The 19,325-nt window shown below is 35.6% G+C and overlaps 1 protein-coding gene across 1 annotated transcript in view; it reads right to left on the bottom strand.

The window, feature by feature from the left end:
• Positions 1 to 436: 436 nt before the first annotated feature.
• The window catches only part of LOC126066874 (complement factor H-like), a 181,157-nt gene continuing 162,268 nt past the window's right edge, over positions 437 to 19,325 (bottom strand). The window contains exons 14-18 of the mRNA XM_049868292.1: positions 13,112 to 13,288; positions 6,159 to 6,341; positions 5,477 to 5,686; positions 1,420 to 1,602; positions 437 to 648 (exon numbers count right to left, since the gene is read on the bottom strand). Of these exons, the coding sequence (XP_049724249.1) occupies positions 437 to 648; positions 1,420 to 1,602; positions 5,477 to 5,686; positions 6,159 to 6,341; positions 13,112 to 13,288 (965 nt within the window). The remainder of the gene's footprint in view (positions 649 to 1,419; positions 1,603 to 5,476; positions 5,687 to 6,158; positions 6,342 to 13,111; positions 13,289 to 19,325) is intronic.

Here is a 19,325-nt window from a genome sequence, read left to right as displayed (position 1 = left end):
TACTAGCATAGGTCTGATTTAGTTTGATTTCTACATGTTTGTCATGTAATGTTACTCTGAAGATGAAGACCACCAGATCTTTTCCAGTTCCTCTGAAACAGAACGTCTTAGAAAGCCTCAGAGGTTATGCTGAAAACTTTGAGAAAGTTAGGAAAGTGATGGACCTAAGCAGGCACTGAAGTGAGTGCCTCTAATTTCTTGTCAAGGACTTTTTAGGAACAGAACACGTTGCTTTATGGTTTGCCAAGTTTTAATATGGTGCTAACTTTTTAGCGTCAGATGTTGGTCTCTCAGATTATAATTACATCATGTACTTAATATTTAATGCAAATTCTAATTTATGAATTAAAAAGACTTAACAAAAATAAAATTGAGAAAACTAGATTAATAATACAAAATTCAGGATATGTATATATTTTGATTATATACACACACTTTAACCAAAGTATGATTTTTCACAACTGGGATACTTCAGCTTCCCTTCCTGACATGTTGCTTGAAAAGTCTCTCTTGGTGTCTTTTCTGTATATCCCTGTTTACAGGTAAATTCAACAGTATCCCCTGTTTTGGAATAAATTTTTTTGTCATATTTCCATTTTAACTTTATATTATGTTTTTCCATCATTTCTTCTGATATTACACATGCATCTGAAAGTAGAAAAAAAATAAAAATTATTAATACACAAAAAATTATTTTCATAGACTTTCAGGGTTTCAAGTAGATTATTAGATAATGGTTTAGGAATTCTTTTTCTAAATCTTTACAAACTGCCTCTGTGAAAAATCATCATGTATATATAAATATGGTGGAAATGGTAAACCTAACTAACCTAGCCTATTGCAGTCGAATCAATGATGACTTGTCGAGTCGATTCCAACGCCATGTATTATAGCATAGAATTGCCTCATAGGTTTCCTTGGCTGTAATCTTTACAGAAGCAAATCGCCAGGCCTTTCTTTCACAACACTGCTTGGTGAGCTCAAACCACCAACCTTTAGGCTAGTAGATGAGTGCAAGCCATTTGCTTCACCCAGCAAACTTGAAATTAGTGAATTTTGCAAAAATGACATATTTTGCTTGCTGAGTGATAACTAGATGTTATTATCAGAGAATCATAACATGAATTATTATATTAAGAGTTTTGCATTAAAGAAATGTTCATAGCTATTGTTTCAATAAGAATTTACAAAACTTCATATCTTCACCTATTCACATATGGAGAAGTTCTACTCTGTAACACATGGAGTTGCATTGAGTAAAAATTGACTTGATAGCAATAGATTTTGCTTTATTAATATTTGGTAGTCAAGTATTCAACACAATGGTTCTTCACTAATCTATAAACATATTATAAATACCAAACATCATCTTCATTACTCTGATTTTCCCAGGATCCAGGAGAATACTGAAGTACTTACCTAAGCATTTTGGTGGTTCTGACCACTGTCCGTTTGTACATGTTATATGTTTGTTACCCTGAAGTTCGTAGAGGTTCTGGCATTGGTACTCAACTGTTGATCCTTGAGCATATGTGGGTAATGGGAATGAAGTTATGTCTCCATTTTCAATAGGTGGAGGGGGCCCACATTTTCCTTCAGAATCTATATATACATACATATATGATTTATTAAGAGACCCAATCAATGAGCAGATTAAATTGAGGCAAATACAAATTTAGCAAAATAAGTAAAATCAAACCAAACAAAAAAACCAAACCCAAGACGTGTAATTTCTGAGGAAAGAAATGATTCATTGAAGAAATTCTAATCATATAAATTGAGAGCTACAAAATTTTTCAGTTTTTCCTTTTATCCTACTTTAAGATACTAATAAACATGTCTTCTGTGCAGTATTACAGTATCAAGTTTTTTCTTCATGAATATATACAGAAAAATTCACAGCTAAGGTAAACAAAGGAAATTTTTCTTTCTGTTATATAATATACTGTAGTGTCTATTGGGTCTCCAGTCATTTTTTAAAAAATTTTATTACAAAGGAAACATCAATTCCTTACAAAAATTCAAAGAATAAAAATGTGTATTTGTACTTCTGCGAAGTGTTGTTAAAAATCTTTGGCATATTATATAAAACCAAGAACACTCTGAAAGATGAAGAGAAGTTGGACCTTGAGTCTCAAGGAACCATATGATTGTGAGTTATTTGGTTTTCTTTCTGTCTTCTGTATATCCTGAACTGGTTATTGGAGAAGACTGCAACCCAGAATTGATATAGAGTTTAGACAAAATAGTTCTGAGAAGAGCCTGTTTCTCTAACCAAAGGCTCTGGAAAGGAGCGGCCTAGCAAGACAGAAATCTTTTTCTAACAATACCTGACTGTGATGGTTAAGATTATGTGTCAACTTGGCTTGGCCTTGATTCTCAGTGTTTATACATGATCACTCCTATGATCTTCGCTAATTCATAAATCTGCTGTGAGTAACCAATCAGTTGAAAAGAATTTTCCTTGGAGGTGTGGCCTGCATCCAAATATAAGCAGATGTTGTGGCTTTTTTGCTTGCTCTGGATCCTGCAACTGCCTCTTGTTGGTCGGACCTCTGGTTCTTGGGACTTGAGCTATCAACTTATCTGCCAATCTTGGGATTCCTCAATTTTCAGAGCCTGTGAGTAGGAGCCCTGTTCGCTAACCTGCTGATCCTGGGTTCACCAGCCCCTGCAGCCACATGAATCAGAAGAAGGCTTGCAGTCTTACCGGCCAATACTGGGCTTCACTGATCTTCACAGCCTGTGAGCAAGAGCCCTGCTCTCTGACCTGCCGATCTTGGGTTTGCCAACCCCTTTGGCTATGTGAATTGAGAGAAGCCTCTATCCTGATCCATGGACTTGGGACGTTCCAGCCTCTACAATCACGTGACCCATTTCCTTGATATAAATCTCTCTCTCTATATATTTATACACTTTCCTGGTTTTGCTTCTCTAGAGAACCCAGCCTAAGATTCTGACCTACTCTAGAAAATCACCATAGAAGAAATAAAGACCATCTTCCCCTCTCCCATGATCACCAGGGCTAAGTGAGTGGTCTAGACTTCCACTAACGCATGAGATAACAGTGGTGTAGCACTCTGCTGCTAACCAAACGGTTAGTGGTTGGAAACCACCAGCCGCACCACAGGAGAAAGATGTGGCAGTCTGCTTCTATAAAGATTACCACCTTGGAAACCCTATGGGGCATTTCTACTCTATCCTATAGTATCAGCATGAGTTGCAATCTTGGCAATGGGTTATCTTTTTATTTTAATTTTTTTTTTTTTTTTGGTACTGAAGACTATACGCACAGTTCAGGGACCAAGGCTATAACCTACTATTGCTTCATGTACGCCTGAAACTCTTTGAAGAATTATACATTGTGCATTATTATATCTTTAAGCACTTGCCAAATAAAATCAATAGAGTTGTTTTTATAAATTATAGATTTGTTTTTCTATTTTTTTTTGGATCTCCTGTTTGAATACTTTCAGTAAATCATGTCTCTCTTTCTTTAATTACGGTATTCTTTAAAGCATTCTCTTAATTCTTGACTTATTCTTTAAGGAAGTGCATACATGTATTATGTTTCTAAGGGGCTAAAATCATGATTAATAAGCAGAATAACTGCAAATCAAAATCTGATGTCATGATCTCTTATGTTTTTTTTACAGTTTTCCTATATTCTGAGATTATCTAGGACAACTGTCATTTTCACTGGTTTCTGCGGGAAAAATGTCTGTCTTCTGGTGAAGATAGATGAATGATATAAGGATGTTAAAACTTAAACATTACAGCATTTTTTAACCTATTTTCCTTAATTTTACGTGTAAATTTTTTTATATTGGGAACCTTTACCATGATAGGTTATCTACTGATTTTAAACCTCCTTTGAAATTTATTTGAAATCTCATTTATTATTTGTTACTCAAAATGAACCCTAATGGAGAGAATATTTTTCTTTGTATTGAGATTTTTCCTGTAGAAATCCACCCAAAGTGAAAAATGCTAATATTATCTCAAAACAGATGACTAGGTATCCACCTGGGGAGAGAGTACGTTATAAATGTCAGAAACCTTATTCCCTGTATGGGAAGGTAGAAGTGATGTGTCTGAGAGGAACCTGGACAGAACCACCTCAGTGCAAGGGTAGAATATCTTATTTCATAAAAAATTATAGAGAAATAGTAGTGATACCTTATGTTGATAAAGACACATATATCATAGTGTTTTTGGAACATATTAGTCCAAATGCAAATAAAATTATAATGCTTAAAATCTAATTCTTTTTGTGGACTGAGCCAGCCAATATGCTTTGTTTTATGAAATACTTGACCTTATTTAAGAAATAGTTGGAATCTTGGAAAATCTGTTACCTTCAACCGGAAGGCACTGAATCATTTCCTGAAGAATAAATGTATAAAAGGCACTTCACATAAGTTTCACAGCTCTATGAGAAGTGGAATAGACAGCTGGGGAGTAATCACAGAAAGTGATAACAAATTTAGACAACTTTAGCAGGCAGATTATAATCAAAACTATGTGACCAACAAAGCTCACCTAGGGAATTAGTTTTTCTAGAAGAAGTCTGAACACTTAGTCACGGACACACCAACAGTTAGAGTTTGTGAGACAAGGGGAGCCAGCAAAGGATTTTTTGGGTTTTTTTTAAAACAATGTTTGCCTAGTATATTTTTTCAGTCTTTTACTTGAAGCTACCTATGTTTTTAGGTTTGAAGTGACTTCTTGTAGACAACATATAGTTGAGTCTTGTTCCAATCCACCCAACTATTCTCAGTCTTTTAACTGGTATATTTGGACCATTGACATTTAAAGTAATTATTGATATGTTAGGGCTTATTTTTTTATGCCTAGCATTTTATTATTAGTTTTGTGTTTGTTTCTTCTGTGTCTCATTCCTGTTCCCAATTTCTTACCTTTCTTGTAGGTTTCTTGAGTATTTTTTAAGAATTTCATTTTGATTTATCTGTATTGCCTTTTTAGTTTCTCTTTGTATAGTTGTTTAATCCAGTGATTGCATCATGCAATACAATTAAAAAAAAAATTGTTGAGTTGATTCTGACTCATAGCAACCCTATAGGACAGAGTAGAACTGCCCCATAGGGTTTCCAAAGAGTAGCTGGTGGATTTGAACTCCTGACCTTTTGGTTAGCAGCCATAGCTCTTAACCAGAGGAACATTGTATGAAAAACAATTCAAAAAATAAAAATGCCAGTTGGCAAGGCTATAACATATAGTTAGGTTTTATTATACTATGCATTACATTTTAAAACAAAATAAATGGCAGAGTTTAAAGTGATTTTATAATGAACAAAAATAAGACTGATTCGATCATGCAAAATTATTTTAATCATAAGATATATAAACAATTATATATTATATCTAAACTATGTTGCTTTATGACTTTGATGACATCTGATTATTTTTAATAAATTATTCTGAAAACAAATTTTACTTGTTTATACGCCCTTACCTACACACTGAGGTGGAGAACTCCATTTTCCCACATGGCATGTTATCCCATCTTCTTCAGATAGCTTGAAACCATCTTCACAGATGTAAGTCAATTTAGTGCCATGTGAATAGGATCTAGGTGTGGATGTTTCTTTCCTTACTTCTGAAAATCTTGATAAATTAATTTTTCCATGTTTAATATGAGGTGGTAGAGAACATAGAATGTTTTCTATATGAACAACAAAGAGATCAAAGGGTCAAGCACAAATACAATGTTTAAATGGAAAAATAAAATCAAATACTATTTGGAATTATAAAATAAAGATAATTTAAATAAATATTATTGTTTAAAAACTGAACAACTATCTGGAGCTTGCAAGGATATTTTTCGCCACAATATCTATGCTACTATCCTCTTGTTAAATATCCTCCTTCATTCTTCTGTTCATCATGAGGAAAGAAATAGTAACAAACAACTTCATCTGGTACTTAAATAAGATCCCTAAGTCTTTTGTCTGTATTGATTTCACAGTATAAGTGAATGAATGCTGATTAATTTGGGGATAGACTGTAGTTTACTGTTTTAGTTAAAAAGTAATAGATATAAAGAAAGATCTTCATCTTGTTCAATTATGCAAAGCATTGTAGAGTATTAACCTCATTTTGAAGGAATGTTCTAAAGCAAGTTATGAACTACTAACCAACACAGCGAGGTATTGACTGCCATCTTCCATCTTTGCACACGATTTCATTGGTTTTCTGAATTAGGTAATTTTCTTGACAGAGAATAGATATTTTTTCTCCTTCCTGATAATTCACTGTTATTGTCATATTTCGAGCGTTGGGAATATGAGGTGGAGGTGGGCATAATTGTTTTTTTTCCTCTAAAAAATATTGAAATTAGATTGTTTTATTAAAAAATCATAAATTAAGAGTATAAAAAGGATAATTTTAATATATAGAATATTCAGCACCAATGTATCATAATGATCATATACTAATTACTAATTACAAAAAAAATTAAAATAATTTTTATTTATTTTTATATATATGTAGTACTCTTTGTAGCTTTTTAACCCTTAATATTGTCACTTTTGGTTTATATTATAGTTTCTTCCTTTTATTTTTTTTGGTGATCAATCTTGTACAATTTATGTAACTTAATTATATCTAAACATTATGATGTTTTAACTGGATTACATAGTCTTAATGCCAGGCATTATCACGGTCTTTTTTGTAGCTATCCATGAACAAATGTATTGGCATTAAATTAAAACCCTCACAAGATATTCTACCGGTGGAAGCTGATAAGCCAGAAGAAGAATTAACAATTCTTTCATCTGGTACTGACTCTTGGTTAAGATTAAGAATTAAATATGTTTACCTGTGATTTAGAGTATGCCGTTTAAAAAGTGAAATTCACCTGGCGGTACTGTTTATAACTTGTTTACACTATTTAGAGTGTGGTGCTATCGAGTCCTTAGAGACATACAGATTAATGATATGCACTCAGTTTAACAATTATACAGCCTGGCTTTAGTTACATGACAAAAAGGGTATAAAATACCCCTTAGTAAACTTCTGTCTGAGTTCCCCTGAAGCTGAGATACCTCAGATATATCTTGTGGGTTTATAATCTGAAGATGAAAATGTCCTGTCTGACTGAGGGTAGACTCCGGATGGCTGTACCTGAGAGTTTTGACCTTTCTCTGACTCCCTGATTTTGCTTTTTCTTCTTGCTCTGTGTGCTTTACCTTTGTTAAAGCCTCATGCGATTGATTGTACACTGGTAAGTCTCGTGAATCCTTTCAGTAGTCCAGCACTTTGCAATCCACCCAGGGAGATATTTGACTGAATTGTTAGGTCTCATCCAGTCTTTACTGACTCATAGTGATCCTATGAACAACAGAACGAAACACTGCCTGGTCCTGTGCTATTCTTACAATCATTGTTATGCTTGAGCCCATTGTTGAAGCCCTCTCATTGAGGGTCTTCCTCTTTTTCACTGACCAAGCATGATGTCCTTCTCCAGGGACTGGTCCCTCCTGACAACATGTCCAAAGTATGTGAGATGAAGTGTCTCCATCCTTGCCTCTAAGGAGCATTCTGGATGTACTTCTTCCAAGACAGACTTGTTCGTTCTTTTGGCAATCCATGTTATATTGAATATTTTTTATCAACACTGTAGCTCAAAGTCATCAATTCTTCAGTCTCCCTTATTCATTGTCCACCTTTCACATGCATACGAGGAAACTGAAAAAAACAAAAAACAAAAAACAAAAAACCATGGCTTGGTTCAGGTGCACCTTAGTCCTTAAGTGACATCTTTGCTTTTTAACACTTTAAAGAGGTCTTTTGCAGAAGATTTGTCCAATGCTATGCATCATTTGATTTCTTGATGCTGCTTTCATGGACATTGATTGTGGATCCAAGTACAATGAAATTCTTTACAACTTCAGTCTTTTCTCTGTTTATCATGATGTTGCTTATTGGTCCAACTGGGAGGATCTTTGTTTTTATTATGTTGAAATGTAAGCCATACTGAAGGTTGTAGTCTTTGATCTTTGTCAGTAAGTGCTTCAAGTTCTCTTCACTTTCAGCAAGCAAGGTTCCAATCCTGATGCCACGTTCTTCTTCATATAGTCCAGCTTCTTGGATTATTTGCTCAGCATACAGATTTAATACGTATGGTGAAAGGATACAACCCTGATGCACACCTTTCCTGACTTTAAACCGCTTAGTATCCCCTTGTTCTTTTCCAGTGACTGACTCTTGATATATGAACAGGTTTCTCATAAGCACAATTAAGTGCTCTCAAATTCCTATTCTTCACAATGTTATCCTTAGTTTGTTGTGATTCACAGTCCAATGCCTTTGCATAGTCAATAAAACACAGGTAAGCATCTTTCTGCTATTCTCTACCTTCAGCCAGGATTCATCTGACACCAGCAATAATATCCCTCCTTCCACATCCTCTTATGAATCTGGCTTGAATTTCTGACAATTCCCTGTCAACGTACTGCTGCAACCACTTTTGAATAATCTTCAGGAAAATTTTACTTGGGTGTGATATTAATGATATTGTTTAATAATTTCCACATTTGGTTGAATCACCTTTTTTTGGAATGGGCATAAATATAACTCTCTTACAGTCAGTTGGACAGGCAGATCTCTTCCAAATGTTTGGGCATAGAACAATGAGAACTTTCAGCCCTATATCTGTCTGTTGAAACATCTCAGTTGATATTCAGTCAATTCCTGGAGCCTTTTTTTTTTTTTTTGTCAATGTCTTCAGTGCAGCTTGGGCTTCTTCCTTCAGTACCATTGATTCTTATCATATGCTACCTTCTGAAATGATTCACTGTCGACCATTCTTATTGGTACAGTGACTCTGTGTATTCCTTCCATCTTCTTTTGATGTTTCCTGCGTTGTTCAGTATTTTGCCTATAGAATCCTTCAATATTGCAATTCGAGGTTTGAATTTTTTCTTCAGTTCTTTCAGCTTGAGAAATTCCAAGTGTGTATTTTCCTTTTGGTTTTCTAACTCCAGGTCTTTGCACATGCCATTATAATACCGTACCATATCTTTTCGAGCCATCCTTTGAAATCTTGTGTTCAGCAATTTTAGTTTATCATTTCTTCCTTTCAGTTTAGCTCCTCAATGTTCAAGGGCAAATTTCAGAGTCTCTTCTGACATCTGTTTTGGTCTTTTCTTTTGTCCTGCCTTTTTAATGATCTCTTGCTTTCTTCATGTATGATGTCCTTGGTGTCATTCCACAACTTGTCTGATCTTTGGACGTTAGTGTTTAATGCACCAGATGTATTTTTGAGATGATCTCTAAATTCAGGTGGAATACCCATAGGGTTGTAGACTTGTTGTAATTTTCTTCAACTTCAACTTGAATTTGCATATGAGCAATTGGTGGTCTATTCCATAGCTGGTCCTTGGTCTTGTTCTGACTGATTGAGTCTTCCATTGCCTCTTTCCGATGTAGCCAATTTGATTCCTGCGTATTCCATTCTGCAAGGTCCACATGTATAGTCACCATTTATGTTGTTGTAGAAGGTATTTTTTTTTTTTTAGAAGGTATTTGCAATGAAGAAGTCATTGGTCTTGTAAAATTTTATCACGCGATTTCGGGCAATTTTTTCTCTCATCAAGACCATAATTTCCAACTACCAACCCTTGTTGTTTGCAACTTTCACAATCCTATCACCAGTAATTATTGCATCTTGATTGCATGTTTGATCAATTTCAGACTGCAGAAATTATTAAAAACCTTCAATTTCTTCATCTTTGGCCTTAATGTTTGGTTCCTAAATTTGAATAATAGTTGTATTAAGTGGTCTTCCTTGCAGGTGTATGGATATTATCCTATCAGTGACAGGGTTGTGTTTCAGGATACATCTTGAAGTGTTCTTTTAGACAATGAACGTGACACCATTCTTCAATTTGTCATTTCGAGCATAGTAGATCATATGATTGTCTGATTCAAAATGGGCAACACCAGTCCATTTCAGCTCACTAATGCCTAGGATATCCATGTTTATGTGTCCATTTAATCTTTCACAATGTACAGATTTCCTAGATTCATACTTCATACAGGCCACACTCCTATTATTAATGGATGTTTGCAGCTGTTTCTTTTCATTTTCAGTCATGCCACATCAGCAAATGAAGATCCTGAAAGTTTTACTCTATCCACATCATTGAGGTCGAATTTACTTTGAGGAGGCAGCTCTTCCACAGTCATATTTTGAGCACCTTCCAACCTGAGGGGCTCATTTTTGGGGGCTACGGCAGACAATATTCTGCTGCTATTCATAAGATTTTCATTGGCTAATTTTTTCAGAAGTAGACCACCAGGTTCTTTTTCCTAGTCTGTCTTAGTCTGGAAGCTCAGCTGAAACGTGTCCACCATGGCTGACCCTACTGGTATTTGAGTACCAGTGACAAAGCTTCCAGCATCACAGCAAGTAAGACAAATTGACAAACCAGATGCGTGGGGTTTGACTGAATATACTTCAATAATAGTAATTAATAACTTAAGGTTTTCTCTTTCTGTCTAAGTCAATATAAGTATTTTATATTTGATCAAAAATACTTTGTCTCATTACTGATTTTATATTTCTTTGCACAATTCTTCAATGTATTCTTATGGATTTATTTTCTTCTATGTCTGATATTTAAACTTTTTTGTCCAAAAAACCTTAATTTGTATTTTCTCTTCATGAGTCTAGACAGTTTGTTGTAGTTAATACATTTTCCTAAAAACAGAATTATAAATTTATAAATCCAATATACACTTGGATTTTTTTTAACTTCTTACATTAATGTAGGCTTTAGTTATTCTCTCCCTTAAGTACTTGGGTGTATGTTCTTTTCTACCTTCTAGGTCCCTGGTGGCGTGGTGGTTAAGTGCTAAGCTGCTAACCGAAGGGTCGGCAGTTCAAATCCAACATGTGCTCCTTGGAAACTCTATGGGGCAGTTCTACTTTGCCCTATAGGGTCACTATGAGTCGGAATTGACTCGATGGCAACAGGCTTAGGTTATAATAACTGTTGCTTTTATCTTATTGCTTGTTTGCTCATGGATATTTTAAAACTAAAATACCCTTGCTATCGCTGTATCTCATTCATTTCAATGTATAATGCTAACGCTGAAGTTTCATGAAAATATTTTAAGAATGTAGGTCATCAGCTTTGTTAGATGGAGGATAAGGTGGGCAGCTATCCCTCTTATTATTTTCTCTTATTTTGACCTTTATTTTAGGAAGAAGATTTTGAGGACGTTGATTCTTTGCAATTTGTTAAGACTTCCTTTATCACATAAAAAAAAAAAAAAACTGGGAGGAGTGATCGAAATAAAAGAGAATGAAAATGATCAGTATCAGGAATGAAAGAACAGATATAGCGTAGGATCCTATAAATATTAAAAGGAAAATAGAATAGTAATTTTTTTTCTTTTTATTAGGAACAACGGTATGCTAATAAATTCGATTGAGTTAAAATAAACATATTTCTTAAACAATGCAACTTCCATGTCCTGACAAAAGACAACAGAGAAAATCGTAATAGCCCTCTACCTATTAAAGAAATTGAATTCTTCATGAAAACACATTTTTACAAAAAAAAGTAAACTACAGGATCAGATGGTGTCATAGGTGAATTCTATAAAACATTTAAGGGAAAAATACAAATATTGCACACACGCTTTCAAAATACAGAGGAGCAGGGACCACTTTTCAGTTCATCGTATGAGGCTATATATCCCTGATGACAAAATCTGTTGCGGATATTATAAGAAAATGAAACTAAACACCATTTTCCCCTGTGAATATAGATGTAAAAACTCAACAATATATCAAATCAAATACTTCAAAATAGATAAGGATAATTATATTATCACGAGAATTATACATTACAATGAGGTAAAGTTTATCCCAGGAAAGACATATTGGTTTTGCATTCAAAACCAACATATGGATTTGAACATTTTTAACAGAATTAAGAACAAAGTCATTTAATCATACCAGTAAATGCAGAAAATGCATTTAAAGTCATCAAACATCCATTAATGATAAAATTTCTCACCTAACTAGGAATAGAAGGAAACTTCTTAAATCTGATAAAAAGCATTTTTAAAAATCCTAATCATAAAACATCATGTGGTGGTCCACATCATTGCTGTGGCTAAATATCAAATGATCAGGAACAGATCGAGTGGTTTTTCTCATCACTTCCCTTCAACACTGTACTGGAGACTATAAACAGTGTCAGAGGATAAGAAAAGAGGCAAAAACATGAAAATGGTACGGACAGAAATAAAATTTTAATTTGCAATGATTTAAGTGTTTACAGAAAATTCTAAGAGATTTCTAAGGCAACACCTAAAACAAATAAAGGAATTTAGGTTTTTTTTTTCAGGATAAAAGCCAATATGCAAAAATCAAGTATATTTCTTTATACTTGCATCAAAAAATTGGAAAATATAATATTTATAATGACAAAATTGTAAATTAGGAATAATTGTTTTAGAGCTGCAACCTTCTAAATGAAAACATTATTGAGAAAAATGAACTAGATATAAATAATAGGAGAGAAACACAATGTTTATAGATTGGAAGCTTAACATGGTTATGATGTTAATTCTCCCAAATTTGTCTATAAATTTGACGCCATCCCTTTTATTAACTAAGCAGGTATTTTCTAGAAATTGGTACCTTTTTTTCCCCTAAAATTTCTGTAGAGAGCAAAGACCAGAATAGTTAAATCAACCTTGAAACCAAAACACATTGCCATTGAGTAGATTCTGACTTATCGGGAACCTACAGGATGGAAAAAAATTGCTCCACAATTAGTTGTGTGTAATAAAAGGACTGAAGTAATGGGAATCCAACAGTAATGAGCACAACTTAGTGCCCAGATATTACTTTAAAGCCACCGAGTTTCTGTGTGGTTTGTTATACAGACAGTTAATGCATAGGGTAAAATTATTATTTCAAAAACAGTGTTTTGGTTAGCTTTTAAATTACCTTGTTGCTTGAAAAGCAATTGATATAATAGTTTTTTTTTTTTTTTAAGAGACACATAGATACCACTTTTATAAGTTAGGAAGAAATAAATTTTAAAAAACACTGTAAAGACCTTACCTGTGCAAGTTAGCTTGGGATCCCACCTTCCATTTATGCAGGTTGATTGTTTGTACTCTGATTTTCCTCTACACCTGTAACTGAAGTTTGTGTTATGATTAATTTCAGTCTGATCTGATAGTCTTGAATAAGATCCAACTATCCTTGATAATTTACACTTCTCAAGTTGTTCTGTTGCTGTAAAATAAAAATATTCCCATGAAAATACTAATTATAAAAAATCTAAACAACTACTATATAACTCTAGCTACAGAATCAATGATATCATGAAATTATGATTTATGCTAATGAATTCTATCAATCAAGTTATTCTTGGCTGTATTGCATGAGGTGGGCTATTATGTATAAATATAACTTTTGTGTCCATTCTTTGAAATATCAGAGTAAGTGTCTGTCATAAAGACATTTTGAACTTCGGGGATTTGTAGAGTCTAAGAAGTTCACTTTCTTGGATGATCTACACACTGAACACTTATGCAACCTATAGTGGCCTTGATCTAAAATATGTAAAAATGTGCATATACGTTTTGTTTCCTTGATCTCAAGAGACACTACATTATTTTTTAATCAATAACCTTAAAGCATTAGAAATAAAAACATTAGCTATGCGGATAGGATAAAAGAAGTTGCTAGTTTAAATATATTTTTTCAGAAAGGCAATTAAATAGCATTAAAAATATATCTAAAATGTACAGAATCTGAATATTTTAGCAGATCTCTTCAAGATCACCAAAAAAAAACAGATACAGGTCTTGGAATAAGAATTGGGTGCTAAAAATCACAACCTGTTTTATTATATAATCTTAGGGTCTTTGAGAAGCTGTTTTATACACCAATTATATTGCAAGCCATAATAATAAAACTTTGTTGGCTCAAAATGAGTAAACATATAGACCATGTAAGCTTGTAATATAGATACATATTTCAATAATTCTACTATTATCAGAGTCCTTTTTGAATTTGTTAAAATAGCAATGTAAGTCTTTTATAGTATTTGTTGTTAATTATTAGAAAAGCAGAGTTGACTAAGGTTGAACAGAGTAAAGAAAATTTAAGTAATCAGCCAAAGAAAAATAATGGCTTTGTTATGCAACCTTGAAAGAAAGAAAGAGGCTAATTCAAAACATACTAGAGGCTTCAGGAGAAATTAGTCCCGTTTTTAAAAAGGAGTGGCCTACAACATGGTCCAAAGTACTGCTGCAGACAAAGCAAAGTGTTCTTTGAAGGATAATAACTGCGGGGATATCGATAGTAAAGAGGAGTTGTTGTTGTCATTGATATGTCATATGACTGCTGGTTTTATGAGTGGATTTCTTGGTTTATTAGGTGAACAATAAATATATCTGGAAGAGGGAAGAACCCAGAATAGCAAACCCAAAAAACCAAACCCATTGCATCAAGTCAATTCCTATAGGACAGAGTAGAATTTCCCTATAGGATTTCTAAGGAATGAATGGTGGATTTGATCTGCTGACCTTTTGGTTAGCAACTGAACGCATAACCACTGCACCACCAGAATAGAGAGGGATCAAAATAAACACTGAGAGGGAATAACTGGTGGAATAAGGCCTACAGTCATGGGTATACAAGGCTGAACATATGTAGAGAATTAAATTTATGAAGGCTATTCTAAATTTTCAGAAGGGAGTGAAAATTAAAGCTGAAGTTTGGTATATGTTAGAGAGAAAAGCTGACTGTTCTTGTGCCTGATTTTATCTTGGGCTTCTCTCTGTGTGGAATGAGGTGAAATCATTTATGGAGATCAAACAGGACAAAGGTGAGGCTGGCTCATGAAGGACTGGCAGTGCCATTAACAGGAATATGCTCGGCAAAAATGGAAGGATTAATCAGAAACAAAGTTTAACAATTCATTTCACAAACTCTCACTGAATGTCTCCTCTATGTCAGCCAGTCTTTTGGGTGTTGGGAATACAACAGCAAACAAAACAGGTAGGAACTCCTGCTTTCCTGGAGCTTAATTCTGAGCTTTACCTTCTTCTGGAGTTAATTAATATCTAGGAATCTGATGATTAAATAAGAGTGGGCACCCAGATGTTGCTGAATGAAGGACTCAGATGAAGTTTAGGAAAGAACTCATTTAACAGAAAAGTGAATCAGGGTCCACCATCCTCCCACTTGGACTTGGCCATCAGTGGGGCTGATGAACCTCTTACAGAGTAAACTCTATGTCAGGTTTGTTTCCTGGCCCAATTCCCCACTGCCTCATGTCACTAAGTCATACTCTGACTAAGAGGGCTTGTGGCCCCCACTCTGCAGCACATTCACTGCCTTCTGCTGCATTTGAAACAGACTGAGAAATGATTATTGCTAGAAGCTTTGAGAGAGGCAAGGGTAGCAGAGTGGGTATTTTCCCAACTTCATTTCTTCTTTTTCTAGGCCCTAAAGGAATGAGTTATGGAATAACAATAATGGCATTTACGTAAAAAAAAATAGTAAGTTTCCTGATAATCTGTATTCTTATAAAATATGATAATCTATAAGTAAAATTTAGGTTCACACCTATAAAAATGAACCATATTAATATCAGGGGCATAGGAACCATAATATTATGTTGCTAGTTTATATTTTTCCCCTGTAGACACATACAGGATTTGAGTGGAATATATCTTGAGTCATCACCTTACTGGAGTCATCACCCTTACCCCAGTCACTACCCTTACCACCTTTATTCAAGTCTCAGCCTTACTTGGGTCATACCTTTTATGTTACAAGAGATATAAGGAGAGAGAAATAAGCAGAGATAGACCTCAATACCAAAAAGAAAAAGAAATGAGAGCAGATCATGTCTTTTGGACCCGGGGTCCCAGTGCTGAGATCCTCCCGTTGTTGTTGTTGTTAGGTGTCGTGGAGTCGGTTCCAACTCACAGCGAGCCTATGCACAACAGAACAAACACTGCCCTGTCCTGCGCCATCGTTACAATTGTTATGCTTGAGCTCATTGTTGCAGCCACTGTATCAATCCACCTTGTTGAGGGTCTTCCTCATTTCTGCTGACCCTGTACTCTGCCAAGCATGATGACCTTCTCCAGGAACTCATCCCTCCTGACAACATGTCCAAAGTATGTAAGACGCAGTCTTGCCATTCTTGCCTCTAAGGAGCATTCTGGCTGCACTTCCAAGACAGATTTGTTTGTTCTTTTGGCAGTCCATGGTATATACAATATTCTTTGCCAACACCACAATTCAAAGGCATCAATTCTTCTTCGGTCTTCCTTATTCATTGTCCAGCTTTCACATGCATATGATGTGATTGATAACACCATGGCTTGGGTCAGGCACACCTTAGTCTTCAGGGCGACATCTATGCTCTTCAACATTTTAAGAGGCCCTTTGCAGCAGATTTGCCCAATGCAATGCGTCTTTTGATTTCTTGACTGCTACTTCCATGGCTGTTGGTTGTGGATCCAAGTAAAATGAAATCCTTGATAACGTCAATCTTTTCTCCGTTTATCATGATGTTGCTCATTGGTTCAGTTGTGAGGATTTTTGTTTTCTTTATGTTGAGGTACAATCCATACTGAAGGCTGTGGTCTTTGATCTTCATTAGTAAGTGCTTCAAGTCCTCTTCACTTTCAGCAAGCAAGGTTGTGTCATCTGCATAACGCAGGTTGTTAATGAGTCTTCCTCCAATCCTGATGCCCCATTCTTCTTCATAGAGTCCAGCTTCTTGGATTATTTGTTCAGCATACAGATTGAATAGGTATGGTGAAAGAATACAACTCTGATGCACACCTTTCCTGAATTTAAACCAATCAGTATCCCCTTGTTCTGGCTGAACAACTGCCTCTTGATTTATGTAAGGGTTCCTCATGAGCACAATTAAGTGTTCTGGAATTCCCATTCTTCGCAGTGTTATCCATAGTTTGTTATGATCCACACAGTCGAATGCCTTTGCATAGTCAATAAAACACAGGTAAACATCCTTCTTGTATTCTCTGCTTTCAGCCAGGATCCATCAGACATCAGCAATCCTCTTCTGAAACCCGCCTGAATTGCTGGCAGTTCCCTGTCGATATACTGCTGCAGTCGTTTTTGAATGATCTTTAGCAAAATTTTGCTTGTGTGTGATATTAATGATACTGTTTTATAATTTCCACATTCAGTTGGATCACCTTTCTTGGGAATAGGCATAAATATGGATCTTTTCCAGTCAGTTGGCCAGGAAGCTGTCTTCCATATTTCTTGGCATAGACGAGTGAGCACCTCCAGCACTGCATCTGCTTCTTGAAACATCTCAGTTGATATTCCATGAATTCCTGGAGCCTTGTTTTTCACCAGTGCCTTCAGAGCAGCTTGGACTTCTTCCTTCAGTGCCATCGGTTCCTGTCATATGCCACCTCTTGAAATGGTTGAATATTGACTAATTCTTTTTGGTATAATGACTCCGTGTATTCTTTCCATCTTCTTTTGATGCTTCCTGCGTCATTTAATATTTTCCCCATGGAATCCTTCACTATTGCAACTCGAGGCTTGAATGTTTTCTTTAGTTCTTTCAGCTAGAGAAACGCCAAGGGTGTTCTTCCCTTTTGGTTTTCCATATCCAGCTCTTTGCACACGTCATTATAATCCTTTACTTTGTCTTCTCGAGACACCATTTGAAATCTTCTGTTCAGTTCTTTTACTTCATCAGTTCTTCCTGTTGCTTTAGCTGCTCGACGCTCAAGAGCAAGTTTCACAGTCTCCTCTGACATCCATCTTAGTCTTTCCTTTTTTTCCTCTCTTTTCAGTGACCTCTTCCTTTCTTCATGGATGATGTCCTTGATGTCATTCCACAACTTGTCTGGTCTTCGGTCACTTGTGTTCAATGCATCAAATCTATTCTTGAGATGGTCTCTCAATTCAGTTGGGATATACTCAAGGTCATATTTTGGCTCTTGTGGACTTGCTCTGATTTTCTTCAGTTTCAGCTTGAACTTGCATATGTGGTCTGTGCCACAGTCAGCCCCTGGCCTTGTTCTGACTGATGATATTGAGCTTTTCCATTGTCTCTTTCCACACATGTAGTCAATTTGATTTCTGTGTGTTCCTTCTAGCGAGGTCCATGTGTATAGTCACCATTTGTGTTGATGAAAGAAGGTATTTGCAGTGAAGAAGTCGTTGGTCTTGCAAAATTCTATCATTCGTTCTCTGGCTTTGTTTCTATCACCAAGGCCACATTTTCCAACTACTGATCCTTCTTCTTTGTTTCCAACTTTTGCATTCCAATCGCCAGTAATTATCAATGCATGTTGATTGCATGTTCCATCAATTTCAGACTGTAGCAGTTGATAAAAATCTTCAATTTTTTCATCTTTGGCCCTAGTGGTTGGTGCGTAAATTTGAATAATAGTCGTATTAACTGGTCTTCCTTATAGGCATATGGATATTATCCTATGACTGACAGCATTGTACTTCAGGATAGATCTTGAAATGTTCTTTTTGACGATAGATGCAACACCATTCCTCTTCAAGTTTTCATTCCCGGCATAGTAGACTATATGATTGTCCAATTCAAAGTGGCCAATACCAGTCCATTTCAGCTCACTAATGCCTAGAATATCGATGTTTATGCATTCCATTTCATTTTTCATGATTTCCGACTTTCCTAGATTCCTACTTTGTACATTCCAGGTTCTGATTATTAATGGATGTTTGCAGTTGTTTCTTCTCATTTTGAGTCATGCCACATCAGCAAATGAAGGTCCCAAAAGCTTTACTCCATCCACGTCATTAAGGTCTACTCTACTTTGAGCAGGCAGCTCTTCCCCAGTCATCTTTTGAGTGCCTTGCAACCTGGGGGGCTCATCTTCCAGCACTATATCAGACAATGTTCTGCTGCTATTCACAAGTTTTTCACTGGCTAATGCTTTTCAGAAGTAGACTCCTGGGTCCTTCTTCCTAATCTGTCTTAGTCTGGAAGCTCAGCTGAAACCTATTCTCCTTGGGTGACCCTGCTGGTATCTGAATACTGGTGGCATAGCTTCTAGCATCACAGCAACACAAAAACCCCCACAGGACGACAAACTGACAGATACATGGGGGGAAAACCTCCTAGAATCTGGAAATAGAGAGAACTGTAGCATCAGAGATAGTACAAGATAGTGAGAAGTGGCAGCAGAAAAACAGCGGCACCAGAACCAGGAGACCTGTATGAGAAGGCGTGGCAGCAGACCCACAGAGAGAGAGAGAGAGAGAGAGAGCTGAGTGCCTTCAG

This window comes from Elephas maximus, chromosome 24 (assembly GCF_024166365.1).
Source record: "Elephas maximus indicus isolate mEleMax1 chromosome 24, mEleMax1 primary haplotype, whole genome shotgun sequence".
In the NCBI taxonomy this organism is placed as follows: Eukaryota; Metazoa; Chordata; class Mammalia; order Proboscidea; family Elephantidae; genus Elephas; species Elephas maximus.
Note: the sequence above shows the minus strand (reverse complement) of the source record. Positions and strands in the feature narration are given on the sequence as shown.